Raw genomic sequence first — 19,778 nt, 5'->3', positions numbered from 1 at the left:
CATGTCTGTCTGTGTTTTATTTTGGGCACTGTGTGCTATTTCTGGATTTCCCGTCATCCAGCAGGAACTGGGATTGCAGATATACTGGAGGACCTGCAGGAAAGTGGTGTGGCTGAAAGGCGGTGGGGTGGTGTCTGTGTGGAAGAAATCAGAAGGGATGTCCAAGGAGGCCTGGAGCAAGGTCAGGGTGAGCACATCATGGAGCCACTGGGAAAGCGTATGTTAAAGACAGGAAGGAGCCCATTGGACTTCAATGTAGGTCAAAAGGAGCCTGAAGAACCCAGGAGCAAGGATGTGTGCCAGCAGAAAAAGCAGAATCCATGCACTGAGTGTGGAAATAGCTTTGAAAAAGATTCCAGCATCGTTAACCACCAATGCATGCGCTCAGCAATGAGGCCATACAAGTGCTCTGATTGTGGGAAGAGCTTCAAATGGAGATCCCACCTCATTGTCCACCAGCGTGTCCACACAGGAGAGAGACCCTGCAAGTGCTCTGAGTGTGGGAAGAGCTTCAAAAGGAGTTCTGAATTGAAGCTGCACAGTCGCATTCACACAGGACAGCAACCATTTCAGTGTCCTGAGTGTGGGAAGAGCTATAGATGCAGTTCTGAATTGAAGCTGCACCAGCATATCCATACAGGGGTGAGACCCTACAAGTGCTCTGAGTGTGGGAAGAGCTTCACAAGCAGTTCTAATTTAAAGAGGCACCAGCGCATCCACACAGGTGAAAAACCCTACAAGTGCTCTGACTGTGGGAAGAGCTTCAAGAGCAGTTCTGAATTGAAGCTGCACAAGCACATCCACACAGGACAGCAACCATTTCAGTGTCCTGAGTGTGGGAAGAGCTACAGATGCAGTTCTGAATTGAAGCTGCACCAGCGCATACACACAGGGGAGAGGCCCTTCAAGTGCTCTCAGTGTGGGAAGAGCTTCACAAGCAGTTGTGTTTTGAAGAGTCACCAGCGCATCCACACAGGTGAAAAACCCCACAAGTGCTTGGAGTGTGGGAAGAGCTTCACACGCAGTTCTGTTTTAAAAAGGCACCAGCGCATCCACACAGGTGAAAAACCCCACAAGTGCTTGGAGTGTGGGAAGAGCTTCACACGCAGTTCTGTTTTAAAAAGGCACAAGTACATCCACACGGCAGAGACCTTACAAATGTCCTGAGTGTGAGAAGAACTTCAGAAGCAGTTCTGAATTGAAGTTGCATCATCGCTTCCACACAGGTGAAAAACCCTACAAGTGCTCTAAGTGTGGGAGGAACTTCTAAAGCAGTTCCCACCTAACCTACCACCAGTGCATTCACACAGAGAGACCCTATAAGTGTCCCGAGTGTGGGAAGTGCTTCAAAAGCAGTTCTGAATTGAAACGCCACCAGACCATCCACACAGGAGAGAGATCCTATAAGTGTTCTGTATGTGAGAAGAGATTCAAAAGGAGGTCTAATCTCAACACCCACAAGCACATCCACAGCACATGCAGGCTGTAGAAGAATCACAAGATACAGGGAACCTTCAAAAGCAGTTCCAGCCTCATTACCTACCAACACAGCCACACAAGATACCGAGCCTGCAGAGCATTGGAAGAACTTCAGCCAGAACCACAGCATGGAGACCACCTGTGGCTTTGTGTGGTGATGAACCTTACAAATCTCTTCAGTAGAGGAAGAGCTCTGTGGCCAAACTCAATCCTCTTTCCCCTTCTTTGCATGAGAATAATGCATATTGCTCTCCTCCAGCTGCAGTTGCTGTGTTGAGTGGCCATGCAAAGGAGAATCCAGAGTGGGATGTGTCACAGCCACTGGAAACCCTCTGCCAGGTGGCATGTTTCTGCCAGGGCTGTGTGCAAGGATAATCACCTCTTCTCCCCTGTAGAAACTCCTGTGCTGTGGGGCAGCACAAAGGAAACCTCAGCTGGGCTGATATGTCACCAGGAAGGAAGAAATCCTGTCTGCAGGTAGTGTGGGAAGAGCTTCATCTGGAGCTCAACCCTCAGTAGACGCCAGAGAACCAACCCAAGAGGAGAGTCCCAGTGAGTGCCTTGACTGCAGGAAGAGGTCTGTCCACAGCTGGCAGCTCATCACACACCAGAGGATCCACGTGAGGAACCCTACAGATGCGCAGCCTGCAAGAAGAGCTTTGGGCACAGCTCAAACCTGCTGAGGTTTGAGTTTGAGTGTCTGCACTTGGGTGGAGTCCAATCCGTGCCTGCACCAGTGAGTTCACGTGGCTGGAAGCCTTAGAAATGCCTGGAGTGTGAGAAGGGCTTTGTGCAGAGTGCAGAGCTCCTCACACACAGGAGATGGCACCCGTGGAAGAAGTGTTATAAATGTCCCATGTGTGGGAAGAGCTTTTGCCTGGGGATCCACTCAGTGCAGAGACCATGGAAATGCCTGCACTGCAGGAAGAGCTTCATTCAGAGCTCAGTCGTCATTAAACATTGTCCAGTCCATGTGATAAATTGGCCCTGCATGTGTCTCTGGTGCAGGAAATTTCTGTCTGGGCTGACACCTGCTTTCCCATGGGGAAACCCCCTACAGAGACACCTTGAGAATTTTGGTGAGCCCAAGGATGAGGGAGACCCAGATGCTTCTCCCCACACAGGAGGAGTTTGCAAAGGAGATGGCATCACTGCCACCCTCTGCAAAATTTAACCCAGGATTTAACCCAGGAGCTTCAGATGGCCTCTCCTTGCTACCCAAATCCTGCTTTCCTCTTCTGTCTTCCTGCCAGCAGCTTTTTGATGCCGTTTCCTAAGGAGAGGCATCTGTGTAGGGATGTTCTGTGTGCATGTGTTGCTCTCAGTACTTTGTGAGTGCTCTGATGAATCTGAGAGAAGGGTCAGGAGAGCAGTAACGTGGCTCTTGGAGGTTTTCTGAGAATCCTCTGTAGAGGAAAGGGAACGGGGTCAATAAAGTATCTGAGTTGTTCTGAAGCTTTCTTCACTACGGACTTGTATTTTGTTCTTAAAATAAGTGTCAGCGTGTGGAATGAGGAGAGGGAAAGGTGTAAGCAGGATTTGGTTTTGGTGCCTCCTCCAGCCCAGTGATTGCTTTTGGGAAGGCATTTCTTTCACACAACTCAGTCTTTCTTCCTAACCCAATGTGCTGCACAGTGGTTCTATTGCTCTTCTCAAATGCTTGTATCAAGAGCTCAGAGCTGCTGTGTGACACCAAGCCTTGTTTGTCTCCAATAAAACTACAAAAAACTGAACTGGTTTTTCCAAAGGCACCACCCCAAGTTTATGGATGCAGGTGGGTGCAGAGGGCAGTGCAAACCCATAGGTTGCACAAGCAGCTAGTCTGCACTGCACAGAGATATCAGAGTGCTCTCCAGTGTTTGCTGGTCTTGCAAGTGATCCCTTTTGACCTTGAAGGTTTTTATTTTGACCTTGGGAAGGTGTATCCAAAGTCTCCTGCAGCAGAGCCTTCACTTTTGTTGTGCTCAGCTAAAGCTGCAGTGCTTGCAATGCAGTTGGCAGGAAGTGGAGTTCGATTTTGGTGCACCAGTGAAGCTTTTTTTCCATTTTTTTTCCCCGGAAAAAAAAACATTGCAATGGCGGTTTTCCCCCCATGGTTTGTCACATGTCATGTTTAGTTGCATTAAAAATTAGAAAAGTCATCTCCTTATGAACTTCCCATCTTTCCCTCTTCTCTGGGAAAAGTCCTGCTGCTGCGGACATGAGTCCCTGCAGAGTTGTGACTGCAGTGCCCCAACTGCAGGAACAGGAGCATTTCTGATTCCACAACGGTTTGTTTTCCTTGTGGTGGTGGAAAAGGAGGGGGACTTCCATTCTCGGTGTGGATGTTCACTTGGGAGTTTTTGTCATGGTGAATTCTACCAGTAGTTGCATCCACCCCACAGAAAGCTCTGCCCTCCGTGTCATAGGTCACCTCTGCACTCATGGAATCAACACAGGCACAGACAGAGCTCCCAAGGGAACAACCATCCCCCTAGGTGCCCATGTGCAAGGCTGTTAGGTGTTACTGGTTTTTCGCACTGGCATCCAAAGTTGGAGGCCCTGTGTGCTGCAGCATCATCAGCATGAGTGAGAGGTGGTGGGAATGGTCCTGTGACGGGTGTGCTGTGTGTGATGGATGGCTCTGGGCTCTGCAGGCTGGAGATGCAGGGCAGGTGAGATGGGATGGGGCTGCTGTGTGTACGGGTGGACTGGATGGAATGGAGCTTAGAGTTAGTAATGACATGGTTGAAAGCCTCTGGGTATGGATTAAGGGTCAAGGAAAACTAAAGAGGACGTCACTGTGGGAGTCTACTATAAGCCATTCAGCCTGGACAGTCATACCAATTAATTCTTTAAAGGAGTATCTCAAGATCAGCCTCTCTTGTCCTAATGGGTCACTGGATTCCCAGCAATTTAGGGGTTGTAGCACACAGCCAACTTTTCATTGCCAACTGATCTGATTATATGTGACTGTTGAAGTCATGTGGGAGATACTCACACATCCACCCAGGAGCAGGAGAGAAGGGTGAGGAGAGCAGTAACGTGGCTCTTGGAGGTTTTCTGAGAATCATCTGTAGTGGAAAGGGGAAGGGATGAGTAAAGTAGCTGAGTTGTTCTGGAGCTTTCTTCACTGTCTTGTTTGTTGTTCTTAAAATAGATGTCAGCACGTGGAATGAGGAGAGGGAAAGGTGCAATCAGGATTTGGTTTTGGTGCCTTCTCCAGCCCACTGCTTGCTTTTGGGAAGGCATTTCCCAACCTGGAGGGAGAAAAACAGGCTCTCTATTGGTGTCTATTGGCCTACTGTTTACAGGTCTTGTGTCTCGCCACCCGAAAGTCAGTGCACCCATTTTTGTCTGTCAGGAAACTGCCTGTTTGCAGGGCAGTATCTGTGTGCATGCTTATTTTTTGCAATTATAATCACAGAATCACAGAACTGTAGGGGTTGGAAAGGACCTCTAGAGATCATCAAGACCAACCCCCCTGCCAAAGCAGGTTTCCTAAACCAGGTTTCACAGGTAGGCATCCAGGCGAGTCTTGAATGTCTCCAGAGAAGGATACTCCACAACCCCCCTGGGCAGCCTGTTCCAGTGCTCCATCACCTCACCTAAAGAAGTTCTTGTGCACATTTGTGCGGAACTTCCTATGCTGCAGCTTATGTTTGTCTCTCCTTGTCCTGTCTCCACGTACCACTGAAAAGAGACTGGCCTCACCACTATGGCCCCCACACCTCAGGTATTTATAAACGTGGATTAGATCCCCACTGAATCGTCTTTTCTCAAGGCTAAATAGACCCAGTTCACTTAGCCTTTCTTCATAGGGGAGATGCTCCAGGCCCTTCACCATTTTTGTGGCCCTCCGCTGGACTCTTTCCAACAGATCCCTGTCTTTTTCGTACTGGAGAGCCCAGATGAGGCCTTACCGGGGCAGAGTAGAGGGGGAGGATCACCTCCCTCGACCTGCTGGCCATGCTCTTTTTAATGTACCCCAGGATGCCATTGGCCTTTTTGGCCAGGAGGGCACACTGCTGGCTCATGGCCAACCTGTCGTCCACCAGGACACCCAGGTCCCTCTCTGCAGAGCTCCTCTCCAGCAGCTCATTCCCCAGCCTGTACTTGTGCATGCAATTATTCCTCCCTAGGTGTAAGACTCTACACTTGCTTCTGTTAAACCTGATCTGTTTTTTTCTGTTGTTTTTGAAAGCCTGAATGGGATCAACAAAGCTAATGCTCATTCTGTCCATTGAGTGAGGAAAAGCTGATGGAACATGAGGATGCTGCTCGCAATCCTACTCATCTCCAAAGCTGCAGTACAGCAGTCTCAGTGATGTTTTGACATAGACAGCTCCTCTCCCATTTTGCCAGTCATCCCTATCCCAAGGGCAGGAAAATGAACACAGGGCAGAAAGTCCCATGTTTGGTCATCCTTGAAAAGTCCCCTCTGCTAGGTCCCAAGCGTGCAGTGCAGCTGTGAGCCCCCAGCCCCATGCAGCACCTCTAGCAGCAGAAGGCCCCTGTGCTGCTGGGGGGATACTTCCTTCCCGCCACACATCTCCCTGCAGCTCCCTGGCTCTGCTGGACAGCCCTTTACACTTCCATGGGGACGGGATCCATCTGAATCAGTTGAGGCATCTTATCCTCAGGTTGTAGCCCTGGGTCCTGGAGGGGTGTCAGCTCCCTCCCATGCCTCCCACACACCCACCCAGACAAACACTGACCACACATTTGGCTACAAGCAACTGGCCCCCTGCATCTGCCTCTTCCACAGGCTTCTTTCTCCTCCATCTACATTAATTCCCATCTTTGTCTGGTGCAGTCATATGCATTTATCAGCTCTCACTGACTACATTTCCCTCTTGCATCCCCACAATGCTATCCCCATGCTGGCTGTTCCTCCCTCTCCCTGACAGAGCTGCCATCTGTGTCACAGGGGTTGAGCCACACTCACTGATGTCTCTGTGTCTGCTGTAATAAAAAATACCCTTAAATATGACAACTCCTTTTTTGGACAGTGCTCCTGGAAAACTTTGTCTGCAACACTGAGACCTCCCTAATAAACAGTTCAAGTCTTGAAGACTTGAGGGAAATGCCTTGTTAGATCTTTCTGCACTGTAATGAGCCCCACAGCGAATGTGGTGTCCATGAACTTCAGGTACTGAGAGAAGACTGCAGCAACCAAATGATGAAGGTGCAGTCAAAACGCTGCCCAGGAATGTTGGAGAGTGTTGGAGTGTTAATTGGTCCTGGTGGAGCCATTACCAACAAAGCCTCCCCACATCCATGTTACAGTAGATAATTGGAGGCCGTGATTCCCGGCAGGCAAAGGCCCTGTGCAGGTGCTTTGAGACTGAGGCAAGCCCTTGATATGTCTGGTGCAACAGAAGTGTAGGGCCATAGCTGCTGCCTCTGAGAAGGGTGGTCCTGTCCCTCACAGATGTCCCAAAGCTCTCACATGGTCAGTGGGACGCGGGTGTGGAGTGTTCTGTGAGCAAGAATGATAGCACACCTTTTGGCCTCCCTATAGGGCTGCAAGGAGGCAAGGAGGCAAGGGCTCAGCTGCCAGTTTGTGCAGAAAGAATCACTTCTAAGGTCTGTACACAGATCTCCAGCTCATCCTGTTCATTTCCCATGCTACACTCACTGGTCTACAGGCACTGCAGGGAAGCAGCAGGTGCAGTTACCCCTAGAGGGTCTCACGAAGATTTTGGATGGGGTATTGGCAACATGACCTTCTCTGAGGAGTCCCTGCATGATCCTATGGGACAGCTCAGAGGTTATTCCCTGCAATTTCCAACAGTGACAACATCCCTCAGCCCATCTCTACTACTATGAATTCCTCCCCCTTGCCTTTCAGACCTAGTTTAAAGCCTTGGTAATCAACCCAGACTGCATGCTCCCTAGCAGCAGCGTGCCCTGCTTGCTCAGTCAGAGTCCATCAGTAGCCCACATATCCAGTTTCTCAAAAGCCTGCCCGAGATCAGAATACCCAAAGCCTTGATCAAGAAACTGCCCCCTCAGTCAGGCAGCAAATGGCAGCCTCAGCGCTGCCCAGCCAAAAGCCCCCAATTACTAAGACTCTCCATGCTTTTTTGGTGGCACTGGTACTGATGCAGTGCCCTGTCTGGCCCCCTGTCCTGCATTCTCAATATGCTTCTCGGGGCATGAGTTCTGACTGTTTTCCTGACCCTCATCCTTTTCTGGCCTGAGAAACCCAAATCTATGACACTGCAGGGGTTGGTGGCACCATGGGTGTTGGGGGCAGATGCCTCCCTCTGCTATGATCAGAAATGAGCAAATGAAGAGTAGGTAACCATTCACATGGGTAAATGCTGTCAGTACACTCGGAGGTGAGGTGATCCTGCGTTCCTGGTCCACAAAAGAAATCCTGTAGCACAGAGAAGGCACCTTAGCATGAACCACTCAGCACTCATCTCTGTGCAGAAATGAAACAAAAATCTCGTGCCACTCTGAGCAAATGAGATCTGGGCACACGGAGCTAAAGAACCCAGACTCTGCGACAACAGCAGTAACATCAATAGAGATTCTGATGGCAGCATTTCCATTTGCAATCCTGTGTGGTGCTGTTAAAGAAAACAGAGAATCACTGTGGTGGGAGATTCTGAACAGCTTACCCTATTAAGGAGAAAGTTAAATTCGTGATGCCCTGACTTCCTTGTTCAGCCCCACTACTACGGGTAAGTGGCTACAAACTTTAGTTAAAGATCATGAGCACAGCATCAATAGGTGGTAGTCTGACTATCACACCTGCTATGACTCTAATGTTTGTAGACATTCTCTCTTCTCAGTTGCTGAAGCTCTAAGATGAGTTTGGAACAGTCAACCTTTTGCTCTTGCTACTGCCACGTTTGATGGAGGGTAGTAAGGGACTTCAAACACTCATTGCATTCTTTCTCATTTGTTGCAGTTTCGCATTTCCTTACTCAAAGAATGTGAGCATGTATGGGAACTGCTGAGTCATGGCCTGAACCTCTGATTGATAACCTGAGGTGAGCCATGAGTCAGCCAGAGGAGCACAGGTGAAGGCAATTCACCTGTGCTGCGGGAAGGGGTGGAGCTGCACCCCTCCTAGACCTATTTAAGAGCTGGCTACCAGTGGGGAGGTTCTCTTCTGGTGATCGTCTCTTCTGGTGTTTTGTGGGTGAGCCTAGCATAAGGGTAAGCCTTCTGTTTATTCTCTTTTGTTACCATAGTCTACTTTGCCTAACTCTCTTGTTCGTTTTGTGATTATAACAGCCTAATATTCTTTGATTATACACTTGGCGAGCCAGGCAGGTCAAATATACTAAAAGTTACATCATGTCTTTTCTTTGGAATTTCTATAAATGGGTCAAGGGGGAGAACAATACTCTTCTAGAAAAAATGATTCCAGGGCAGATCCCAGGATCTGTGGGATCCCCCTATTATGAGCTAACAGTTATCATTGAGAAATGGGGTCCCTTATGTGTTATGGGTAATATCTCCCCATATCGCATGACAGATTACTTTCAGGGACTTAGCAAGGATGTGCTCATCGCTAAAGAAAGACAATTGGCTGCCTCCACAGTGGCGTGGCCACTATTAAGTGCCTTAAATCATGCGGAAATAAGAAATAATACTTTACAAAATGAAAACCAACTTTTAAAAGACGGTATTGAAAAACTAGAGCAAGAACTTGGCGTAGTGTTTTGGTGAATGGCCCAGAAATAGCCAAGTTGGCCACCATGACTGTCCATCCTGCTCTCAGACTGAGGTTATATGTGGGTAATCAATATCCTGATGAAAACCATTCCATAATAGAATGGTTAATGGTGGCCTGCCGTATGGTATGGCCGAATAAATCGGACATACCTTTACATACAGGCATGTGGTCCTCCATGGAGGACCTTCAAAATTACATCCGTGAACTGGGTGTAACAGAAGCTATCTATGAAAACACATTTGATGGCCCTGATATGGTTAAATTTTCAGCAGGGATGAGAGATTTAATTTTACAGCAAGCTCCCTCCCATCTCTACGGCACCCTAGTCTCCATATTAAATCCCCTTGTAGCATCCGAAGCCGTAGTCCAGCAGGCTGCCCAGTTAGTTGCCGACTTGGGAGAAACAGAACACCAGCGGACTAGGCGCAATATTCGGTTTTTGGAGGAAGCAGAGGTCCTGCCGGTAAATAAAACCAGAATGCCGGCTACTCGAGCTCCTCCATCGGGACCCATAAGGGTATCCCGAAAACAAATGTTTAATGATTTAATTCGGGCTGGGGTCCAATTTGCTAAGATCGACCGCCAGCCCAACCATGTCCTTCTCCAGCTCTGGAGACAACTAAAGGGCAATCAAAAATTCCAGAACAACCCTAAGAAATCAAGGGTGACTGTTATAGAGAGGGTACCAAAAACAACATGGAACCTAGAAGATTTCATTGTTCCAAATAGGAAAAAAAAAAAAAAAAGCCACCTCAGGTGTCTCGGGCCATGATGCCTGAGCCACCAGAAGCAAAAGAATTGGCCCTAGCACAATTCATGGAGTGACAAGGGATGTTAGTCCCTGTAGGGCCTCCAGACGGAATCGGAGGCCCTATGTAGAATGAACGATTCATTGGTCCCGAAAAAATATTCAGAGAGTTATGGCATTGGTGGACACGGGAGCAGAAACATCAATTATCTATGGAGATCCGAGGAAATTTGATGGGGACAGAGTGACGATTGGTGGTTTTGGGGGACAGACTATTCCTGTCACCCAAACATGGTTAAAATTGGGGGTTGGGCGTCTCCCACCCCGGGAGTACAAGGTGTCTATTGCCCCAGTCCAAGAATACATCCTGGGCATAGATATTCTATGGGGTCTGGCTCTCCAGGCAACTGTGGGAGAGTTCAGACTTCGACAGAGATGTATCAGTATCCAGGCGGTGCAGGCAATATTAAGAGGCCATGCGAAACATGGGCCTGTTTGCCTGCCGAAACTGTGCTGGATTACTAATGTCAGACAGTATAGACTCCTGGGTGGGCAAGATGAAATATTGAGAACGGTGCAGGAATTAGAAAAAGTGGGCATTATAAGACCTGCACGCAGCCCATATAACTCCCCCATATGGCCAGTGCGAAAGTCGGATGGCACATGGAGGATGACAGTAGATTACAGAGAATTAAATAAGGTCATGCCGCCTATTCATGCAGCCGTACCCAATATTGCCTCCCTAATGGACACATTGAGTAGGGAGATAAAAACCTATCATTGTGTCTCAGATCTAGCAAATGCATTCTTCAGTATCCCAATTGCTGAGGAATCGCAAGATTTGCGTTTATGTGGGGAGGCAGGCAGTGGACCTTTCAGGTCCTGCCACAGGGGTACGTGCATTCATCAACGTATTGTCACAATCTAGTGGCGCGTGACCTGGCTGATTGGAGAAAACCTGATGATGTTAACCTATATCATTATATTGATGATCTCCTGCTGACATCCGACTCACTGGAGGCAGTAGTACAGGCGGCAAATTCATTAACCGCCTATTTACAACAGAGGGGATGGGCTATAAATCCCCCAAAGGTGCAAGGTCCAGGCCTGTCCATAAAATTCCTGGGGGTGGTTTGGTCAGGAAAGACCAAAGTCCTTCCCAGTGCTGTCATAGATAAGGTTCAGGCATTCCTAGTCCCTACAACATCGAAGAAGCTGCAAGAGTTTCTAGCAATATTGGGTTACTGGTGTTCCTTTATAGCTCACCTAGCGCAGCTGCTAAGGCCACTATACAGACTCACAAAAAAGGGGCAGCTATGGGACTGGGGGAAAACCGAACAGGATGCTTTCCAACAAGCGAAACTGGCAGTTAAACAAGCCCAGGCATTGGGTATGTTTGATCCTACCCTCCCTGCTGAGTTGGATGTTCATGTTACTCAAGACGGCTTCGGCTGGGGCCTGTGTCAACGCCAGAGCTCTGTTTGGACCCCCATTGGTTTCTGGTCTCAGGTTTGGCATGGAGCAGAAGAGAGATACAGTATGATTGAAAAACAGTTATTGGCTGCCTATACAGCATTACAGGCAGTAGAGCCAATAACTCAAACAGCTGCAGTTATAGTCAAGACCACTCTGCCAATTCAGGGGTGAGTGAAAGATCTGACCCACCTTCCTAAGACAGGGGTGGCCCAAGCACAAACAGTGGCACGATGGGTCGCCTATCTTAGCCAAAGGAGCAGTCTGTCTTCATCACCCTTGAAAGAAGAACTCCAGAAGATCCTAGGCCCAGTGTCGTGTCACAGTGATGCACCAAAAGAAATACTGGTCGCTCCACCAGAGAAGAGTCCTGTTCAGGAGGGAAAATATCCTGTCCCTGAAGATGCCTGGTACACAGATGGGTCCAGCAAGGGCAACCCGAGCAAGTGGAGAGCAATAGCATACCATCCTTCCACTGAGACAATCTGGTTACACAAGGGGGATGGTCAGAGCAGCCAATGGGCAGAACTGCGAGCCGTGTGGATGGTTATGACCAAAGAACCCGGTGATGGTATCCTGAACATCTGCACAGATAGTTGGGCTGTGTACCGGGGGCTCACTCTTTGGATTGCACAGTGGGCCACCCAGGAATGGACTATCCACGCCCGACCGATCTGGGGCAAAGACGTGGTTAGATACATGGAATATGGTCAAACACAGGACTGTACGTGTCTACCATGTTTCTGGTCACCAGCCCCTACAGTCACCGGGAAACGATGAAGCCGACACACTGGCCCGAGTTTGATGGATTGAGAATTCACCATCTGAGAACGTTGCCCACTGGTTACATCAGAAGCTACGGCATGCTGGACAAAAGACAATGTGGGCAGCTGCTAAAGCATGGGGACTGCCCATACAACTATCTGATATCGTCCAGGCATGCCAGGATTGCGACGCTTGCTCCAAGATGAGTCCAAGATCATTGCCCGAAGCAACAGCCCATCTTACTAGGGGACACAATCCTCTCCAGCGATGGCAGGTCGATTACATCGGGCCCCTTCCTCGTTCCGAAGGGGCAAGATATGCCCTGACCTGTGTCGACACAGCAAGTGGGCTACTGCAGGCCTATCCAGTACCGAAAGCAAACCAGGCATATACCATCAAGGCACTCACTAAACTGATGTACTGAGGAGGTTATCAAGAGTAGTCAGCATGGGTTCACCAGGGGGAGGTCGTGCTTAACCAATCTGGTAGCCTTCTATGATGTTGTCACTGGGTGGGTGCATGGGGGGAGAGCAGTGGGTGTAGTCTACCTTGATTTCAGCAAGGCATTTGATACTGTCCCCCACGACATCCTTATAACAAAGCTGAGGAAGTGTGGGATAGATGAGTGGACAGTGGGGTGGGTTGAGAACTGGCTGACTGGCAGAGCGCAGAGGGTTGTCGTTGGCGGTGCAGAGTCCGGTTGGAGGCCTGTAACTAGCGGTGTTCCTCAGGGGTCTGTGCTGGGTCCGGTCTTGTTCAACATCTTCATCAATGACCTTGATGAGGGGATAATGGCCACCCTCAGCAAGTTTGCTGATGGTACGAAGTTGGGAGGATTGGCTGACACGCCTGAAGGCCGTGCTGCCATTCAGCGAGACCTGGACAGGCTGGAGAGCTGGGCAGAAAAAAAACAGATGAGGTTTAACAAAAGCAAGTGTAGAGTCTTGCATCTGGGGAGGAATAATTCCATGCACCAGTACAGGTTGGGGGATGAGCTGCTGGAGAGGAGCTCTGCGGAAAGGGACCTGGGTGTCCTGGTGGATGACAGGTTGGCCATGAGCCAGCAGTGTGCCCTTGTGGCCAAGAGGGCCAACGGCATCCTGGGATGCATTAAAAAGAGCGTGGCCAGCAGGTTGAGGGAGGTGATCCTCCCCCTCTACTCTGCCCTGGTGAGGCCTCATCTGGAGTACTGCATCCAGTTCTGGGCTCCCCAGTACAAAAAAGACAGGGATCTGTTGGAAAGAGTCCAGCAGAGGGCCACAAAGATGGTGAGGGGCCTGGAGCATCTCTCTTATGAAGAAAGGCTGAGTGAACTGGGTCTGTTCAGCCTTGAGAAAAGAAGACTGAGAGGGGACCTGATCCAGGTCTATAAGTATCTAAGGTGTAGGGGGCAGAATGGCCAGGATGGACTCTTTTCAGTGGTGAATGGAGACAGGACAAGGGGAAATGGCCGGAAACTGCAGCATAGGAAGTTCCGCACAAATGTGCAAAGGATCTTCTTTACAGTGAGGATGACGGAGCACTGAAACAGGCGGCCCAGGAAGGTTGTGGAGTCTCCTGCTCTGGAGATGTTGAAGACTCACCTGGATGCCGACCTGTGCGACCTGGTTTAGGGAACCTGCTTTGGCAGGGGGGTTGGACTCAATGACCTCTGGAGGTCCCTTCCAACCCCTGTGATTCTGTGATATCTGCCTATGGGACACCTCAAGTAATTGAGAGTGACCAAGGGACTCATTTTACTGGTGCAACGATACAGTGCTGGGCAGAAGAAACTAACATCGAATGGTGATTCCACCTGCCATATAATCCAATGGGGGCAGGCCTCATCGAACGTTATAATGGTATTCTTAAGGCTGCCCTGAAGACAGACTCCCAGTCCCTGCAGGGGTGGACGAAAAGACTGTATGAAACCCTGCAGGACCTGAATGAAAGACCTTGAGACGGCACACCCAGTGCCCTGAGAATGTTACGGATGACATGGGCCACCCCGCTTAGGATCCAAATTACGGGCACTGATCATCAGGTAAAACCCCAGATAGGTAACGAAAATAATCTTCTGCTCCCTGCCCCTGAAAACTTAGAGCCAGGTACCCATAAAATAAAATAGCCCTGGAAGGTGCAGGTAGGACCCAAGTGGTGTGGCCTACTTGCACCTTGGGGGAGACTGTTGGAGGTGGGAGGCTCAGCAGTCCCTCCAGTAATAGGTACATGGCCTACTGATATTGTGGTCAACACTCCGATCTTTATTGCTAAAGGGACCCCCATCATGTCCCTGTGGCAGATCAGGACACCTCCTTTGGTGCCTGATATCGTTACGCAGCCGCAGATATCCGGCCAGAAGGTGTGGTACAGGCGGCCAGGACGTGCCCCAGTACAGGCAGAAGTGTTGACCCAGGATAGAAATACGGCCTGTATCTTGCCCTGGAGAGCAGACCTTCCCCTCCTGGTACCTGTAAAACATCTGTATTACTCCCCGTGAGTCTGTGAGCCTTCAGGACCACCGGAAGGAACAAAATGCCATCTAGCGTTCCAGTGTTGCTGTCAGATCACGTACAACACCCGGTGATGGTCTGCATGGGACTGATGGAACATAGAACGGACCTGCACCTCAGGACCTCATGCCTCCAGTCACATCATCGAGCACTGGCCCATAGAAGAGTATGGACATCCACTGATTATCACTCGTCTCGAATTGTACCAACACGTGTTGCAATAAAATTGTATAAGTGTCACGATATACCGGATCTCTGTATTAGGGAAAGCTTATCCTTTTGTCAACCTGATCACTGGTTCACACTGTGAAGGGCTGGAGTGTATGGGAACTGCTGAGTCATGGCCTGAACCTCTGATTGATCACCTGAGGTGAGCCATGAGTCAGCCAGAGGAGCACAGGTGAAGGCAATTCACCTGTGCTGCCAGAAGGGATGGAGCCTAGCTCCACCCCTCCTAGACCTATTTAAGAGCTGGCTACCATTGGGAAGGATCTCTTCTGGAGATCACCTCTTCTGGTGTTTTGTGGGTGAGCCCAGCATAAGGGTAAGCCTTCTATTTATTCTCTTTTGTTACCATAGTCTACTTTGCCTAACACTCCTGTTCAGTTTGTGATTATAACAGCCTAATATTCTTTGATTATACAGAGCCATTGTCACTGTAGGTAACGTCAGCAGTAGGAAGATTTGAGAAGCAAAATGATCTCCCTCACACTGCATTTTGCCCACTGACTGATACTGAGTCCTCCAAGGAAGTCAGAGAGTACTTCTGCTCCTGGGTGGATGTATATCTCCCACATGACTTCAACAGTCACATATAATCACATCAGTTGGCCATGAAAACCACACAGCTTACTGGCTTTGTGCTACAACCCCTAAATTGCTGGGATGCTGTTGACACACTGAGACAAGAGAGGCTGATCTTGAGATACTCCTTTAAAGAATTAAGAATAATTAATTGGTACCATTGTCCAGGCTGAGTGGCTTATAGTAGACTCCCACAGTGACGTCCTCTTTAGTTTTCCTTGACCCTTAATCCATACCCAGAGGCTTTCAACCATGTCATTACTAACTCTAAGCTCCATTCCATCCAGTCCACCAGTACACACAGCAACCCCATCTCACCTGCCCTGCATCTCCAGCCTGCAGAGCCCAGAGCCATCCATCACACACAGCACACCCGTCACAGGGCTGTTCCCACCACCTCTCACTCATGCTGATGTTGCTGCAGCACACAGGGCCTCCAGCTTTGGATGCCAATGTGAGAAACCATTAACATGTAATAGCCTTGCACATGGGCACCTGGGGGGCTGGTTGTTCCCTTGGGAGCTCTGTCTGTGCCTGTGTTGATTCCATGGGTGCAGAGGTGACCTATGACACAGAGGGTAGAGCTTTCTGTGGGGCAGATGCAACTGTTGGTAGAATTCACCAAGACAACGCCTCCCAAGTGAACATCCACTCCTCCATGCCCAACGATTTACCACCACAGGAAAACAAACCATTGTGGAATCAGAAATGCTCCTGTTCCTGCAGCTGGGGCACTGCAGTCACAACTCTGCAGGGGTTCATGTCTGCAAAGGACTTTCCCCAGAGCAGAGGAAAAGATGGCGAGTTCAGAGGCAGACAAAAAGCTGAGTTTTCTAACTCCTAATCCAACTAAATAAGATGTGAGACAAAACATTGGGGGGGAAACCTACCATTAAATTGATAATTTTAGGAAATGGAAAAAAAAGCTTCATTAGCTCACCAATCACAACCTCCACTTCCTGCCAACTGCATTCCAAGCACAGCAGCTTTAGCTGAGCGCAACAAATGTGAAGGCCCTGCTGTGGGAGATCTCAGACACACCTTGCCAGGGTCAAATCAAAAACCTTCAAGCTCTAAAGGGATCACTTGCAAGGCAAGCACACACTGGAGAGCACTCTGATATCTCTGTGCTGTGGGGATGAGCTGCTTGTACACCCTGAGGTTTTGCACTGCCTTCTGCTCAATCCACCTCCTGAAACTTGGGATGGTGCATTTAGGAAGAACAAGCTCAGCTTTTTGTAGCTTTATTGGAGGCAAACAAGGCTTGGTGTCACACAGCTGCTGTGACCAGCTGTTCAAAGCATTTGAGAAGAGTCGTAGAACCAATGTGCAGCACGGCCAGGAAGGAGATAGAGCTCCTGGCAAGGTCACCTGATGGGCTCTTTTTCATCTGCTCTTTGTCGGCTCTCCTCCCATCTCCCTGCTGCTCAACTGGACTGCGCATCTCACCTCAGCATTGTGGTGAGGCCTACCCACCTTTCGGACATGCTCTCTCTCATTATATTTTATTTATTAGCTTCAATTCTTATTATATTGTATTATGGTGTGTTATCTTGCATTCCAATACTACATTGAGTAAATCAGTTTGTTTCTCCTCAGGTCGTTCCCGCTGTTTTTAATTTTTTTGGGGTCCCCTGTTTCCCTTTTTTCCAGAGGCACAGATTTTATGAAATCCCTCCACGCCGCTGGTCACGGAACTGGGCCGAACCAGCCCAAAAACTGTTGACAGAAGCTCTGCAGGCTCTGTGTCTTGTGTGGCTGTGCTGGTAGATACTGAGGCTGGAACTGTTTCTGAAGGTTCCCCGTATCCTGGGGATGCTTTACAGCCTGTGTGCGCTGTGGATGTGCTTGTGGGTGTTGAGATTAGACCTGCGTTTGAAGCTTTTCTCACACTCAGGACACTTGAAGGGTCTCTCCCCTGTGTGCGTGTGCTGATGGCTCTTCAATTCAGAATTCCTTCTGAAGCTCTTCCCACACTCGGGACACTTATAGGGTCTTTCTCCTGTGTGCATGCGCTGGTGGCACTTTAAATCAGAATTCCTTCTGAAGCTCTTCCCACACTCGGGACACTTATAGGGTATCTCTCCTGTGTGGATGCGCTGGTGGCGTTTCAATTCAGAACTGCTTTTGAAGCTTTTTGCACACTCAGGACACCTATATGGTCTCTCATCTGTGTGCGTGTGCTGATGTCTCTTCAATTCACAATTCCTTTTGAAGCTCTTTGCACACTCTGGACACTTATAGGGTCTCTCTCCTGTGTGGATGCGCTGGTGGCGTTTCAATTCACAACTGCTTTTGAAGCTTTTTGCACACTCAGGACACCTATATGGTCTCTCATCTGTGTGGATGCGCTGGTGGCGCTTAAATTCAGAACTGCTTTTGAAGCTCTTCACACACTCAGAGCACTTGTAGGGTCTCTCCCATTTGTGTACATGCTGGTGCAGCTTCAATTCAGAACTGCTTTTGAAGCTCTTCCCACACTCAGAGCACTTAAAGGGTCTCTCTCCTGTGTGCAAGCGGTAATGGTACGTGAGGTGGAAACGGGTTTTTACGGTCTTCCCGCACTCAGAGCACTTGTAGGGTCTCTCCCCTGTGTGGAAGCGCTCGTGTTCCTTCACATGAGAACTCCTTTTGAAGCTCTTCCCACACTCAGAGCACCTGTAGGGTCTCTCTCCTGTGTGGATGCGTTGGTGGTATGTGAGTTGGGATTTCTTTTTGAAGCTCTTCCCACAATCAGAGCACTTGTATGGCCTCATTGCTGAGCACACGCACTGGTGGTTAACGATGCTGGAATCTTTTTCAAAGCTATTTCCACACTCAGTGCATGGATTCTGATTTTTCTGCTGGCACACACCCTTGCTCCTGGGTTCTTCAGGATCCTTTTGACCTACGTTGAAGTCCAACGGGCTCCTCCCTGTCTTTAACATACACTTTCCCAGTGGCTCCATGATGTGCTCACCCTGACCTTGCTCCAGGACTCCTTGGACATCCCTTCTGATTTCTTCCACACAGACACCACCCAACCGCCTTTCGGCCACACCACTTTCCTGCAGGTCCTCCAGTATGTCTGCAATGCCAGTTCCTGCTGGATGACAGGAAATCCAGAAATAGCACACAGTATCCAAAATAAAACACACACAGAGATGGCTCTTACAGCCCCAAACTTCTTCCCTCCACCAACTCACCTGGGCTGAGGTCTCCTGGCACGGCCTCAGGGCTATGCACATCTGGGATCCAGGGCTCTTCCCCTCTTTCAAGCAAGGAAATCAGCACAGGTTTGGAGGCTCGAGGTGGAGCTTCAATGGAAGAAATATGGAGATAAGAGTGTTTCCCAGAATCTGGCACAGCCGCTTGTCCAGCAACTTTGCAGTACATCCATCGCCATGGTGAAAACAAGATCAGGGCCGTAATAACAGTGGGCAATCAAATACCCATTAGAACGTTTCCTTTAATATTTTCCAAACAGCTCAATGCCCAAGGGTTCAAGAATGTTCATGGGAATGGAATATAGAGGCAATAAATGCAGAGGAAACAATCTGGAAGCAGTCTGTCCGTTGGGGCTGGTGACACCATGCAATGCAGCAACACAAGGGCTGTTTGCAGGGAGCTGATTCTCCTTCTCCAAGCTGATGCCTGCTTGCCAAAACTGACTCTGGGGCGTTTATGAGTCTGTTGTGCATACTAACCCTTTCTGATAGTCATGCTTCTCAGTCTTTCCTTTGTTGTTGTTATCAGTATGTAACTACACGGCAATTTTACTAGCTCCAGCCTGCAGAGGCTCCTTCTGCACAGCCAAAGGTGCCCTAACGAGGAGGAAAGGCAGCAAAGCCCTCACCCAGCGAGGCCACACACTGGTACGTCTCCAGCATCACGTCCCGGTACAGCGCTCGCTGCGCAGGGTCCAGCAGCGCCCACTCCTCCCTGCTGAAATACACGGCCACCTCCGCAAAGCTCACGGGCTCCTGCAAGCAAAGAGGCTCCTTGCTGGGAACAGCCAAGGCCCAGGGAAGCAGCTCAAACAGGACACAAACTCCCGTCCCAGCCGCTTCTCTGGCCCCAGCACACACATGCTGCCTGAGGCCACCTCCCTCTCCCCTGCATTCACATCCCTCACCCCTCAGCCTCTCCTGCCTGCTTCCCCCAGCCCCTACCTGAGATGGATATGCTGTGGCCATCTGCTGCTCTCCTGCAGCTGAGATGATCACGGCTGGAAGGCAGAAGTTGAACTGGAGCCTGCAGGGACAAGAGAAATGGCAGGGGAGCTGTGAGGGAATGCAGCAGTCCCTGTCCCAGCCCAGCCCTCCACAGCCCATCTGCAGGGCACTGCCTGGGGGATGGC

General features: G+C 49.6%; 3 protein-coding genes and 2 pseudogenes across 9 annotated transcripts in view; 3 read left to right on the top strand and 2 right to left on the bottom strand.

The window, feature by feature from the left end:
• The window catches only part of LOC125686096 (zinc finger protein 383-like), a 119,350-nt pseudogene extending 116,106 nt beyond the window's left edge, over positions 1–3,244 (top strand).
• LOC125686094 (zinc finger protein 501-like) overlaps positions 1–19,778 on the bottom strand; it is a 474,399-nt gene that overhangs the window by 319,197 nt on the left and 135,424 nt on the right. For 2 of the 7 annotated variants that reach the window (XM_048929734.1, XM_048929731.1), the window contains exons 4-5: positions 18,625–18,735; positions 16,688–18,524 (exon numbers count right to left, since the gene is read on the bottom strand). The exons of 3 other annotated variants lie outside the window; for them this stretch is intronic. In XM_048929734.1, coding sequence (XP_048785691.1) covers positions 17,260–18,524; positions 18,625–18,735 — 1,376 coding nt within the window. In that variant the 3' untranslated portion in view covers positions 16,688–17,259. Of the gene's footprint in view, positions 1–16,687; positions 18,525–18,624; positions 18,736–19,274; positions 19,402–19,778 lie in introns of those variants that run through there. 2 more of the 7 variants (XM_048929732.1, XM_048929733.1) reach the window with 2 other exon arrangements.
• The window catches only part of LOC125686101 (zinc finger protein 664-like), a 186,064-nt gene that overhangs the window by 48,870 nt on the left and 117,416 nt on the right, over positions 1–19,778 (top strand). The window lies entirely within an intron of this gene.
• LOC125686103 (zinc finger protein 239-like) overlaps positions 1–19,778 on the bottom strand; it is a 208,912-nt gene that overhangs the window by 108,637 nt on the left and 80,497 nt on the right. The window lies entirely within an intron of this gene.
• The window catches only part of LOC125686100 (zinc finger protein 660-like), a 65,039-nt pseudogene that overhangs the window by 20,216 nt on the left and 25,045 nt on the right, over positions 1–19,778 (top strand).

This window comes from Lagopus muta, chromosome 31, assembly GCF_023343835.1.
Source record: "Lagopus muta isolate bLagMut1 chromosome 31, bLagMut1 primary, whole genome shotgun sequence".
Taxonomy (NCBI): domain Eukaryota; kingdom Metazoa; phylum Chordata; class Aves; order Galliformes; family Phasianidae; genus Lagopus; species Lagopus muta.
The sequence above is the reverse complement of the archived record's forward strand: the minus strand, read 5'-3'. Positions and strand labels throughout refer to the sequence as shown.